The sequence below is a fragment of the Populus alba genome, chromosome 19 (assembly GCF_005239225.2).
Source record: "Populus alba chromosome 19, ASM523922v2, whole genome shotgun sequence".
Taxonomy (NCBI): Eukaryota; Viridiplantae; Streptophyta; class Magnoliopsida; order Malpighiales; family Salicaceae; genus Populus; species Populus alba.
Genome location: NC_133302.1, coordinates 19970056 through 19983881, shown reverse-complemented (window position 1 = coordinate 19983881; position 13826 = coordinate 19970056). Strand labels below are relative to the sequence as shown.

The following is a 13826-nucleotide window of genomic DNA, read 5'->3' as shown; positions in this document are numbered from 1 at the left end:
TTATTTTTATTAAAATTTTTATATGATTTTATGAAAATAAAAATATCATATGGAAAGAGAAATATAAATTATATAAATTTTAAAGTAATATATCAAGTAATTAGTATCCCTTCTCAAATCCACACATGCACCTAACAAAATTCTTACGACAACAAAACATGAACAAATCATTGTCAAAAATAAGATTTTTTTGCATTGAATGACTTCAATTATGTTTTCCCCTTTCACATGAAATTAAAATAGAGAACAAATCATTGTAAAAAACATGGCATTACATGCTTGTATCTTCTTAATTGATCATACCATTTAACTAATTGATGGAAATAATTTACTTCTAGTTTGACTTAGAGCACTTGATTAATAAGATTAATTCCTTTTTAGCTGTTGAATTAATGTAGTGTCATCAATATCTCTCAATTGATGTTGATTATATATTTTTAAATAATGCTAAATATATAAAAAAAAAAAACATAATAAAAAAACTTTAAAAATGTATATGTATTTTAAAATCATGGTCCAATAACACAACTACATTCTTGCTCATTTATATTTATACATATAATTCCTGTATTTTTAAACTTTTCTTACCGATTATTAATTATTATTTGTTTATCATTTTAAATCACTCCATTAATTTTTTTTCTTTTACATGATATATATATATATATATATATATATATATATTTCAGAAAACTAAAATCATCCTCCACCTATCTTTTAAAAAAAAAAAAAAATTTTACACTACATATTTTTCTCAATTTCTATTTCTACTTGTGGCTATGAATGAAAATGCACGCCCAACCGTAAATCCATCTATCAACCCATTGAGAAACAAACAAATAGTCAGAATAAGGGCTCCACCCCATTATTCTGTTCAGATTACCCTTCTGTCCCTCTACCTGTCACTATAAATTGCCACATGCCGTGCTGGATATCCACGTGTTGCTTTCTTCATGAATGACCTTTTTTCCTTCTTGTTTAGTTAAGTGACAAAAAGCAACAGCGTCAAACTTCAATTTCGTCCCCAAGATATTACTCTATTACTAATTGAGTTTCGAAATTTTTTTATTTTATCATGTTTTTCTGCAAACACAATCAATTTTAGATAATGGACCTGTTTTGTAGTGTAGTAAAGATTGTTTTTTTAAAATAATTTTCTCTTGAAAATATATTAAATTAATATATTTTTTATTTTTTAAAATTTATTTTTAATACTATCATATTAAAACGATTCAAAAATACATAAAATAATTAATTTGAAGTAAAAAAAAAATTAAATCTATCAAAAGTGTTGTTCAAGTGCACTTTCAAACACACCAATATCATATCATGTTGAAGATATTTCTCAATTTACATATACTCATTAAATATTTCTATTTAAAACATTATAGAAAGCCTTCACCTGTCATGAAGACTATTTTAGTAACATTTTATGATAGCTAACAAGAGTACAGAGTTTTTCTAATACGAATGTGGTGATATTGTTTAATATCGACTACATTCTAGATAAAAAAAAAGTGTTTAAAAATATAATTACGGTTGCGTTTAAAGTATTTTTTGTTTAAAAATATATTAAAATAATATATTTTTTTAAAAAATAATTTGTAACATCAGCATGTCAATCTGAAAATATAAAAAAATTAATTTAAAACAAAATTTTGTTTCAAATTTTCCAAAACATTGCCAAAACCAATAAAATCAAAATAACGGTGACTGAATTGATAATAAGACAATACATTAAAGACTAAATCTAGGTTTCTGGAAGAAACAAAATAAATCCTCTGCCTCTGTCGGCTTAAGACATGAGTGACGAGAACGGAAGCAGTGGAGGAGTCGGTCAATCAGTTACAGCTAACAGACATCCTGCGTACGCAGTTGAAAATTATTTTGTAATAGTTTTTAAATACTGTTTGCGTTCACGCGGTTTCCTTTCCTACTCTTTCTGATAATTAAAACAAAATAATAGTAAGAGATTAAACTTTAATTCAAGGTTAAGAAATAATAATAAAATATTAGACTTCAATTAAAGGTTAAAAAATAATAGTAAAGTATTAAACTTTAATTTAAGGCTAAAACAATTGTGATTATAACTTTTGTGGTATATTTTATCTTTTTGTCCCGTATACTTGTTTTTATAAATGATATTTAATATTGAAAAAATATATTAAATATATAATTATATATTTTTATTTTTCAATTCAAATTTCCAACAACTCCCATTAATTTTACTTGGACACGGTCTTAGGAATATGATAGTTATCAATATTTTTTTAAGGTTAACCGTAATTAGAGTTGGAAGAGATATGTTCTCACACCATTCTAAGATTATGTGTTCTTGAAAGAAACAAAAAACTTAGAAGTCAGTACGATTTTTTATTCTCATTGTTTGAATGCGGGAATTCGATCTAATATGTGATAGATGTGTTCTCAAAAGAAAGAAAAAAAAGATATGGATTGAGTTTTAAATTAAATTAATTTAATATAATTTATTTAATTTAATGGATTAACTTGTGATTTGGTCAAAATTTAATATATATATATATATATTAATCTATTTGTTCTTTTAAGTTGAACATTCTAAGGATTTGATTTGTGACTGTATGAGTTTATTTTCCATTATCATCTCTATTTTTAAGTTAATGAGTGGTGATAAAAAATTTATATTTTTTGTAAATATAAAAATTGAAGTATATATATATATTATCTAATGTTTAATAAATTTAATCCAAATACATAAAACTGTTGAAAAAATTCCTCGTCATAAAAAGAATACTTGATTTTTTTAACCGAGCTTTTTGTTTAATAATTCTAAATATAAAATGAGAAAAGTAAGATCCTATGCTACCTGCAAAAAATTCCAACGGACCAAGTCCCTCTACAAAACCATAAAAACCCTCCCTCCCCACATAAAAAATTCAAAACAAAGAAAAAATTTGTACCCTGAAGAGAGAGTGAGAACCATAAATGACCCCTTTGCCGAGTATCCCTTATTTTTACCCTCTATCTCTCTCTCAAGAAATCAATAGCTCTATGCTTCTCATCCATTTGGATAATTCTAATTGACTACACTCTGCTTGGTATCCCTCTCAAAACATCAAGACATCAACATACTCTGTTTTGGATAGTGGTTTGTTTCTTGATTTGCCAAGCTCTCGCCCTCTGCTGTTCTTTTCACTTAAAGTTGATTCCTTTTTATCATTTTCAGTTATAAAGAGAGATACATTCTTGATCTTAGAGCTACAAAAGAAAAAGAAGTAGAGGAGTATTTAAATTCTCACTTTCTTGTATTTACTCTGCCTTTCCTTCCTTCAAAATCCAGAGTGGTTTCTTGCTGTTTCTGTTGATTTAACGTGTTTTTCTATCTGGGTCTTGATTTAACTTGAAGAATTAACGTTGAGTTTGTTTTGTTTGATTACCAAGACAAGTAATTTGGTTTCTTCAATATTGATTAAAGCAGAGTCTCTGTTTTGTAGTGTAACGGTTGAGTTTCCTTAAAGTAAAAAACAAAATATAAAACAAAGGAGTAATTCCCACTCGAGAGAAGGTTTTAGTGTTCCAATTGAAGAAAAATCTTGCCTGAATTTTCAGTCTCCGGTGACAGGGAAAAGATTTGATCTTTAGACAACATTGTCATTTTTTCCTTCTTGCTGCCAACAAAAACTTATTTATTTTAGTTTCTGTTTGATAAAGATAAAGTAAAAGAAGTGAGAATTTCTTTTTCCCTTATATTTAGATGTCCAAACGTCAAAAAATAGAATTCTCTAACATTCCTGTTTCTTTCTTTGAATAGGGAAATCATATCCCTATAATCTCTCATTCTCTCTGCTCTTTCTTCCTATCTCTCCGTTGTCCCTCCTCTGTTTCTGCTCTGTTTTCACAGGGACAAGAGGAAGACTCTTTGACTCGAGATTTCCTGTCTTTTTTAATCTAAAATCATGTTTTTTGACAAAGGGTCAATGCAATCAAACCTCGATTGCTTCCTTCATTGCACAACTCCGCTGGTCCCATCTCAATCCCTCCCCAAGGTTTGTGTTTTCTTGTCTTGCTTCTGATGAGGTTATCTGCAATTTGAGTTGTGTGTGATTGTTGGCCGATTGTTTTATTTGTGTTTTAGAGGGAGATTAGGAATCTAAACAGACTATGGCACCCATGGGAGAGAGACACAGTGGAGTATTTTACTCTGGGTGATCTATGGAATTGTTATGATGAATGGAGTGCTTATGGGGCTGGAGTTCCTATTGCTTTGGACAATGGTGAAACCTTGGTTCAATACTATGTGCCTTACCTCTCTGCTATCCAAATTTTCACAAGCAATTCTCCAGTCAACAGTTTCAGGTATCCCTTTGTTTTCTTGGGTTTATGCACTTTTAATATTCCTTTTGAAATTAATGAACTATGCAAGTTATCATGTTAATTGATGAAAGAAGATCACAGAAATGTTTCAAAATCCCAGATGCATTAGCTAAAAACTTATCGATTTTGTGACCAATACTGTTGCAATTAGTCCTTTCATTCGTTCAAGTTTTTTAAATTATGATTGTTGAGAGTCTGTAACATACTAACTGGGAGGGTGAAATATGTGAATTTTGAGTGTTCATCTTAAGCAGACGAGGCCGAGAAAGTAATGTTTGGAATGTTTTTGATTTGGTGTTTGTAGGGAAGACACTGAGTCTGGTGATGGCGAAACGAGAGACTCTTTCAGCGATTCGTGGAGTGATGATAGTGAGAGTGACAAGAAATGCAGGTGCGATGGATGCTCTTCAGAAGGAGGGTCCGAGCAAGACAACCCTTGTCCTAGAAATGATAGACTGGGGCGCCTATATTTTCAATACTTTGAGAGATCAACTCCTTATGGAAGAGTTCCTTTGATGGACAAGGTTGGTGTTTTTCTTCGCTCTTGCGCAAATCTTACAGCTTGTAGCTTTTTTCAACCTGCTTTGATTAGCATTTTTCAGCTTTAGTTTTCAAAGATTATGAATGATCAAGACAAAGCAAAACTATATTGATTTGTTGAGAATCATTCCGCATCCTTTTCATGATAGGCATCTTGTAAAGAGGAATTGCAACTTTTGACTTTTGTACTAGAAAAGAAAGAACTGCAATGTCTTAAGCTAAGAGATTCATATCTTTCGTTGTTTAGTTCATCATGGTGTTTCCTGAGCATATATTCGCACGTTCTATCGGTGTTGTCTCTTTTACTTTATACTGTTCTCTGGAAGAAGAATCCATGAGACCATCAACAAAATGAGTTCTTAAAACTGGGGTTGATTTTGACCATTTAAATGTACTAATTCCTTCGCTTTGTTTAAAAGCTTGGATTGTATGACACACCTTCTTGGCCTTTTGCTTACAGATTAATGAATTTGCTCGACGATTTCCGGGTTTAATGTCATTGAGAAGTGTAGATCTTTCACCGGCTAGCTGGATGGCAATTGCCTGGTTGGTTTCTCAATCTCTCTCTTACACAAACTCGCACAACAAGCAATCAAAATAATTAAGTTAACTAAAGCATACTCAAAGGCATGGTTTCCACATTTAACATGGTGCCTAATTGTTTATCCTGTTATTCAATTCATAAGAGTTCCCTGATAAGCTTCAATGAATCGTTATTCTTCACACCCATCTGCATGTTTATATTAATAACATCGAAGCATTTGTGTTCAACTATACGCAGGTACCCTATCTATCACATTCCAATGGGAAGAACCATAAAGGACTTGTCCACATGCTTCCTCACTTACCACACCCTCTCATCATCTTTTCAAGGTACCCTTTCTAGCCCAATTCTCTGATCTTTACCTAGAGAGCTTCGAATAGGCTGATCGATTAGCTTGTTTAGTACGCGATTAATGTATGTTTATGCCTTTAGATATGGATGTAGAAGATGACATTGAGAGTCCGGAGAAGAAGCGAAAGGAAGGGGAAAACATCACTCTCCCTCCATTTGGTCTGGCCACTTACAAGATGCAAGGGAACGTGTGGGTCTCAGGCAATTGCGGTCGGGACCAAGATAGGCTAGTGTCACTTTTAAGCGTGGCAGATTCATGGCTAAAGCAACTATGGGTCGAGCACCATGACTTCAATTACTTCACGGGGACTAGGCGTGGCCAATACCATAACTTAAAAGATTTCACTTTTGAAACTTCCCCTTAACAGGGGGGTTGATCACTAAAATCCTCCTTTTTTTTTTTGTTGGATCTCCGGCGTGGACTTTGTGTCTGAGGACTCTAGCCAAGCTCAATTTCTAGCCACAGGCAGTATTGATGGGGTTACTCCTCCTCTTTTGGCTGCTGTTTAAGAGGTAAAGGGGGCCTCGTTATGTGTAGAGTGATGGTCGAGGTCCGTGAGAGACAGTAGGATTAGAGGCTCTTGAACTTTGAACTTTTTTTTATTGTGCAACACACTTTTTCTTGACCATCATGAAATCGTTGAAACTGAGAAGATTACTGATACTTTTGCAAGCTTCCGCCATGTCTCTGAAGCCACAGCACTCAGCACTCTCTCTTGATGATTACTATAAATCTATTGTTTTCTTGCATCATGAATCACCATATAGTGGCTTACTCTATATGTCTGATGACAGCCATACGTTCACCTTCGAGTAGGACTCTGATACTTGTGAATTTGGCCTCTGGGAAAAAATCAAGCCAAGAATCTTCAGAAAATTTCATAGACATTTCAGCGGCATGTTCCCCTCCTTCCCTGTCAGATTGATTGGACTAGATAGCACAGCCATTACATCCAATCTGGCCTCAAGATAGACCTGGCCCGTAACCTGTTTATTTTTATATTTTAAAAATATTTTTAAAAAATTTAATTTTTTTTATTAATTTTAAATTAATATATTTTTTAAATTATTTTGATATATTTATGTTTAAAAAAATAAAAATATCATTGAATTTTTTAAAAATATTTGAAAAATAACCGCAATCACACTGCTAAACATACTCCAGGTTTAAGTTATTGTTTATTTTTTTATTTTTTATTTTAAATTAATATTTTTTAGTATTTTTAAATTATTTTAATATACTAATTTTAAAAATAATTTATAAAAAAATAAAAAATACATATTATTTTAATACATTTCTAAAAAAAAAACACTTTCCATAATCCAATTTAATTAATTGATTTAGATTAATCATGACTAGCCTCTTCAATCTGTAATCTTTAATCTTAAAAAAATACCACCTATTATTATATAATTAGAGTTTATTTGTTTTTATATTTTAAAAATATTTAATTTTTTTATTTTAAATTAATAATTTTTATTATTTTGATATATTGATATTAAAAATAGTTTTTAAGAAATAAAAAGTATTATTTTAAAAATAATAATAAAATATCCCCGTACAATAATGATGAAGGTCGGAGGATAATCTGAAACGAAAGCACAGGGGGGTCCTGGATGCTGATGCTGAAAAATCCCACTATAAATCTGTTTTTGACTTCTTTGGTTGCAATTTCCAAAACCATTAAACACATTCTTGTGCCAGTGACTTGGGGTGCATGCTCTTCTGTGCTGGCATTTATGCTCATGTCGGTCCACACCAAGTTTTGGATTTATATGGGTGTCCGGGCCAGCTTGCGCGCACCACGACTAATCCCATGGCTCACTGAACATCCTGCAAACCCAATAAATATGTAAAGCATGCGTACACGCTAAGGCTTGAATCCAGGATGCAGAGGCAAGGAAACTCTTTGCCACCGCTGAGCTACAAGTCTTGGTGTTCCACACCAAGCACTTTAGTTGTTCATGGTTATGCATTCTGCTGGTTTTGGAGAAAACAAAAATCGAGTTTAGGTTTTAAAAAATATATATTTTTTAGAAACTATTTTGAGATTCATTTTTCACACAAAATAAATTAGAAACATATCTTTATAAATTAAAAAATAAATTACTTTAGCTCTTACAAAATAAATGTTTGAAATACAATTATGAATGGAGTCCAGTGCCAAAAAAAAATTAAAAATATTAGAGTAATTAGACAAATTTTTTCTGTAACCGGGTAAAAAACAAAACTTACTATAATACCAAATGTTCTATAAATTATTGTTAAGAGGCTAAATATCTTGCCGCAAAACATAAACAGTGGTTTGACACTGCAGTTAAAAAGTGTGTTTTTTTTAAGTTATTAGTTATTTTACTTTAAATTAATATATTTTTGATGTTTTTGTATTTTTTTATATGATAATGTTAATAATATTATTTTAATATATTTTAAAATAAAAAATATTTAAAACATGATTATTACTACTCTCGAACCACTGTATAATAATAAATAACCATGGCAAATGTTCTGTGAGCTTGTCATTCTTTTCGAGGCATGTACAGTTACACTTGATATGAATGGCTGCCATATTGTAGCCTTTGTGGCCTTCAGGGCACGCAACCCAGATTCCTAGGGACCAATAATTAGTGGTAAAGGACATCATAGATATGGTGCTTGTGCTGTGGAATTCTTGCCTTTTGTGTATGTTTGGTATAGGGTGATATTTTTATATCAAAAGTGCTTTTGACATTAAAAATATGGTAAAAAGTCACACTTGAAATTAAAAAAAATATTTTTTTTTGCACGATTTTGATATAAAGAAGGAAAATAACATTGAAAAAAACATCAAATATGTTTTGAATCCGAATAAATTCTTGCTTTTTGTGTATGCTTGGTATAGTATAATTATTTTTAAAAATTCATTCAGATTTAAAATATATTCAATGTGATTTGACATCTTTATGTCATAACCATGCAAAAATTGAAAAAAAGAAAAATCACTTTTGCTATCATTTTAATTTCAAATGCATTGCTGAACATAACTTTTCGACAAATACATTTAATTCCTAAGATTTTTAATTAAAAAATCAAAGGATTTGCATGTAATTATAATAACACATTCTTATTTATTTATTTGGTGAACCATGAGGGTTCAAAATATTATTACCGGTAGTATGAATACTCTAGATCAAACACATATTATAGATTATAACACATTAAACACAATTCCTCTAACTAGAGTAGAGCAGTAATATAGTTATCCAATATCTAAAAATTAAAAAGTAATGTAGATGGATATAAGCTATAAAAAAAATATGAGGTATGAAGTTTAATATAGTTATTCTATGTTAAAAAGTTAAAAAACAATTTATGTGAATATAATATATATATATATATATATATATAAAATATAAAGTGTAGTATAATTATTCCACATTAAAAAGTTAAAAAACAATCAATGTGGAAGTAGATTATATATATTTATCTCATATAAAAAAATTAAGAACTAATTTATATGAATATAGACTATAAATAAATATTTGATTCCAAGTATTTATAAATTATTTTTATATTTTATTAAAATAAAATTTAAAAATAAATAAATTTCACCATAGTTATATTAAGTCATCTGGGTTTTAAATTAACCTAATAAGTTATTCAAATTTAACTACATCAATTAAAAATATGAAGTTTTATTTAAATAAAACATAATTAAAATCTTAATCAACCTAACATACCAAACCGAATTTCATAGCTATGAATTGTAGCTCATGCTCTTGCCAGTGGATTATAAAAAACAAATGCATTTGATTGACGTGCTAGTGGTTTGTAAGAAAACAAAAGCATTTCATTGACGTAAATACTAGCTGGGTAGCTTCTAAATTTTCAAGTGCCATCCACTTTCTATCCACTTGTGATTAGTTTTTTTGTTTTGTTTTTGAAACTATTCAATTTGAATCGTAACATTATTTTAAAGAATCTTTTAATTTAAAATATATTAAAATAATAGTTTTCTAGATTTTATTTTTATTTTTAACATTAATATATCAAAATAATCTAAAAATACTTAAAAAATATCAATTCAATATCTTTTCAAATAAAAAAAAAATTAAATATACTTTAAAAAACAAAATATTTCACATAATCGTTAATTTTAAAAAAATATAGAATTAATCGAAGTACATACAAACTAATCCGGACATCCATGTTAATAATATATATATAAAAAAACAAAAATAATAGGGGCTTTAGCTACCTGAAAGGCCACCTTTCGCAATACCAACTCTGAATAAATTGAACTAATTACATAGAAATTAATCCCGGTTTTATCCATATTTTATTTATGATCTAATTAAGTTAAATAAGTCAAACTGAGCTGATTCTAGATTATTTTTTTTTTGACTTTCAACTTAAGCTAGCTAGGTGATGAATTAGCAATTTAACCGTATTTTATAGCCATGATGTTATGATATTTATCAAATATCATAAATTCAATTCTTAATAAATGTTAACTAATACAAAAGTGGTAAAAAAATAATTTTATCTTAGATGTGTGGTTAAATTAATATTCATAATGGATATTACCCGATTTTTTCTTGTTTTCTAACATTAACAGCTAATGTATATAAAATTAAATTTTTTTTACAGTTTTGTTAATATAAAACAAGTAAAGCCATGAGAACCAAAACTGAATAATTGATAAATATTCAGACCCTTTTTCAAGTTATGTGTTCCGAGGGTAGGGGAAAGATTAAGCCCTTTTCTCTTTTATATTTTTCATTTTATTTTTTTAATTTGACCCTTCTACATTTAATTTTTTTAGGATTATAATTAATAGTTTTTTTTTATTGGCTACATATGGAGATTTCATGATGTTAAGGAAAAAAATTGGTGCTTAGTTGATACTTGATTTTGAAAAGTAAAATAAAATTTGACTGATATATAACAATTAAGTGTTATGAGACCACAAAAGTAAATATAGAGTGTAAGGAAAACGAATAAAAAAAAAATAGATGTTAACAGTGAACGTGTAAAAGACAAATAAGCATACAGTAGAGTAAGGTGGAAGGACTCACCATTACTATAATCAATTGGAGAAGTTTCAATTGTCCGAAATGAATTTCGATATGCGTGGCATCACTAGGAAGAACGTGGCATGACGCTTGCACACCTGACATGCCACTCCCACCCGGGTGTAGGTGTTTTATTTTTTTGAGGGTTCATTTTTGTTTATTAGTTTTTTTTCATTTCCTTCTACTATATTTGAATAGTTGAGAATTAAATATAGTTAATGTTTTGTTGTGAGGTTACTTAATTTTACGGCGCAGGTTGTAAATTATTTATATTAATTTTTTTTAATTTCATCCTTTAATATTAATTTTAATATGTTTTTTTAGTAAGTTTTATTTTTTCAACAAGTTATTATTATCACTTTTTTTTTATTTTCAATCTATTTATTATAGTTTTTTTTATTATATAATTAAATAAAATTATTTTATTGGAATCAATTAGCAATATCTAAATGGTGTGCGGGGAATCACTATTCCCCCACACAAAACACTGTGGATTACAATAGTAATCCACAGTGCTTTCCTTTTTCTTTCTTTTTTACTTTTTACTTTTCCCTTTTTTTTTGTTTTTTTTTCCTTTTTTTTTCAAATTTACTTTTTTTCAACTTTCTTATTTTTTCTTATTTTTTCATTTTTTTTATTTGTTTTTTTCAAAATTATTTTTGTTGATTTTACCTTTAAAATATTGACATGGTTAAAATTTTTGCTTTGTAATTTTTTTTTTAAATAATGTGGATTGCTGCGATGTTTTTTCACATAATTTTTCTATTTTATTTCTTTATTTTTTAAAATTATATTTGTCGATTTTTTTTAATATTGAACTGATTGCGAGTTTAATTTTGTATTTTTTTTTCTTTAAAACATTGTTGATTGCTACAATATTTCTCCGCATGGTTTTTTTTTTATGATTTTCTCTGGAAATTTTTTTTTTATTTTTTTTAATATGGAGCTGGTTAAAAATTACAGTTATAATATGTGAGGAAAGCACTGTAACTTTCCTCGAAAATTACTGTTGATTGCTACAGTGTTACATGGTTTTTTCCGCCCTGAAATTATCTTTGTCAATTTTATTTTTTAATTTAAACTGGTTCACAATTAAATACAAGTTTTTCCAGTTTTTCATCACATGGTTTTTTTTCCTGTTTTTTTTGTGTTTTTTTTTAGTAATATTTTTTTCCAAAATTATCTTCATCGATTTTATTTTTTTAATATTGAATGTTAGAATTTAACTTTGTAAGCTTAATCATGTGGGGAAAGCATTGTAGCTTTGCTCATAAAACATTGTGGATTGCTGAAGTGTGCATGGTTTTTTTTGTTATATTTTTTTTTAAATTATCCTTTTCAATTTTATTTTTTGAATATTGAGTTGTTTGTGAATTACAATTATAAGTCATTACAAATAAGGTTAAATCATGTGGGAAGCACTGTAGCTTTCATCACAAAACACTGTGAATTGCTATAGTATTTCCAACATGTTTTTTTTTTTTTTCCTTTTTGTATTTGTTTTTTTCTAAAATTATTTCTGTCGATTTTTAAAAAAAAAATATTGAGCTGATTAAGAATTTAACTTTGTAATTTTTTTTAAAAAAACACTGTGAATTGTTTCAGTGTTTTTCCATGCGATTTTTTTATGATTTTTTCCAAAATTATCTTTGTCGATTTTTTTTTAATATTAAGTTGGTTAAAAATTATAATTACAATAAAGCTAAATCATATGAGGAAAACGTTGTAGTTTTTCTCACACAACACTGTGGATTACTACAATATTTCTCTAAATGGTTTTTTATTTTATTTTATAGGGAAAAATGCTATAGAACATTGTCAACTGTTACAACGTTTTTTCTCATGGGTTTTTCCTCCTAAAATTATCTTTGTTGGTTTTTTTTTTCATATTAAGTTGGTAAAGAATTTACCTTTGTAATTTTTTTTTCTTTTTATTAACTAAAAAAGCTAAATTATGTAGCGAAAGCACTGTATCTTTCCTCACAAAACACTATAGATTGCTACAAATCATTTTGTTTAGTCTCTAAATTTTTGATTACCAACACAACTTTTTTTCCCGTCATGAAATATTTGCTCTATCATACCTTTAATTTTTATTACTTATCTAGCGCTGGTTCACAGTTATAATACTATCAAGTACATTTATTTTATAAGCCCGCAGCAATATGTCATCTCGTAGAATCTATAACTCAACAAAGATTTAGTCACTAGCTATACACATGGGTAAAGTCAAAAGGTAGCTTGTGGATAGAATGGTTGTATGCCACTTATATTATACTTGAAAATGAAGTCCATGTCCACACACACACACACACACACACACACACACACACAAGTGTAACGCTCTCTTACATGTCTTTGTAGGCTGCATTTCAAGCTATAAAATATTGGATTAAATTTTAATTGAACACATCAACTATAAGTAGATATATAATTTTGAAAAGTCCCGTTAGATAAGGCTAACCAAATTCACTTCCATGTTTTACAGAATTGACCCGTATCTTTTTTCTTTGTTGGATCTTATCCTTAAAATCCAGTCCACGTGTGTGTTGTTGAAGTTAATTCTAACCGATTAAAATGATATTTTAATTATTTTAAAAAAATAAAATTGCATTGTTTTAAATTTTTTAAAAATATCAAATTAATTTCAATGAGATTTACTGGGCAGTAAGTTGAATTGAGTAGGTCAAATTAAATTAACTTTAAAATATTTTTGAATCGAATGACTACAATTTAATATGAATTAAATGATTAGCGACCCAAATATACCCAAATAAATAGCTATTTTTTTGGACTATGTGGATAATAAATAGGATGTAAATATTGTCAACCTAAATGCAAAATCCACCCCAAACTAATCCAAAAAATATAAATATATTTATAGAATATTTAATTTTTTTAATACAATAACATGTACATATATTGATATTGACATAACACACATATAAATAGTATTTATCATTTTATGATTTAATATACAAAT

General features: G+C 28.4%; 1 protein-coding gene across 1 annotated transcript; it reads left to right on the top strand.

Moving 5' to 3' along the window:
- The first annotated feature begins 2916 nt into the window (after window positions 1-2916).
- On the top strand, window positions 2917-6452 carry LOC118038464 (uncharacterized). Its single transcript, XM_035044832.2, has 6 exons — window positions 2917-4025; window positions 4115-4335; window positions 4658-4877; window positions 5354-5439; window positions 5675-5766; window positions 5870-6452. The coding sequence occupies exons 1-6, from the start codon at window positions 3936-3938 to the stop codon at window positions 6151-6153; spliced, it is 993 nt and encodes a 330-aa protein (XP_034900723.1). The 5' UTR covers window positions 2917-3935; the 3' UTR covers window positions 6154-6452.
- Window positions 6453-13826: the final 7374 nt, after the last annotated feature.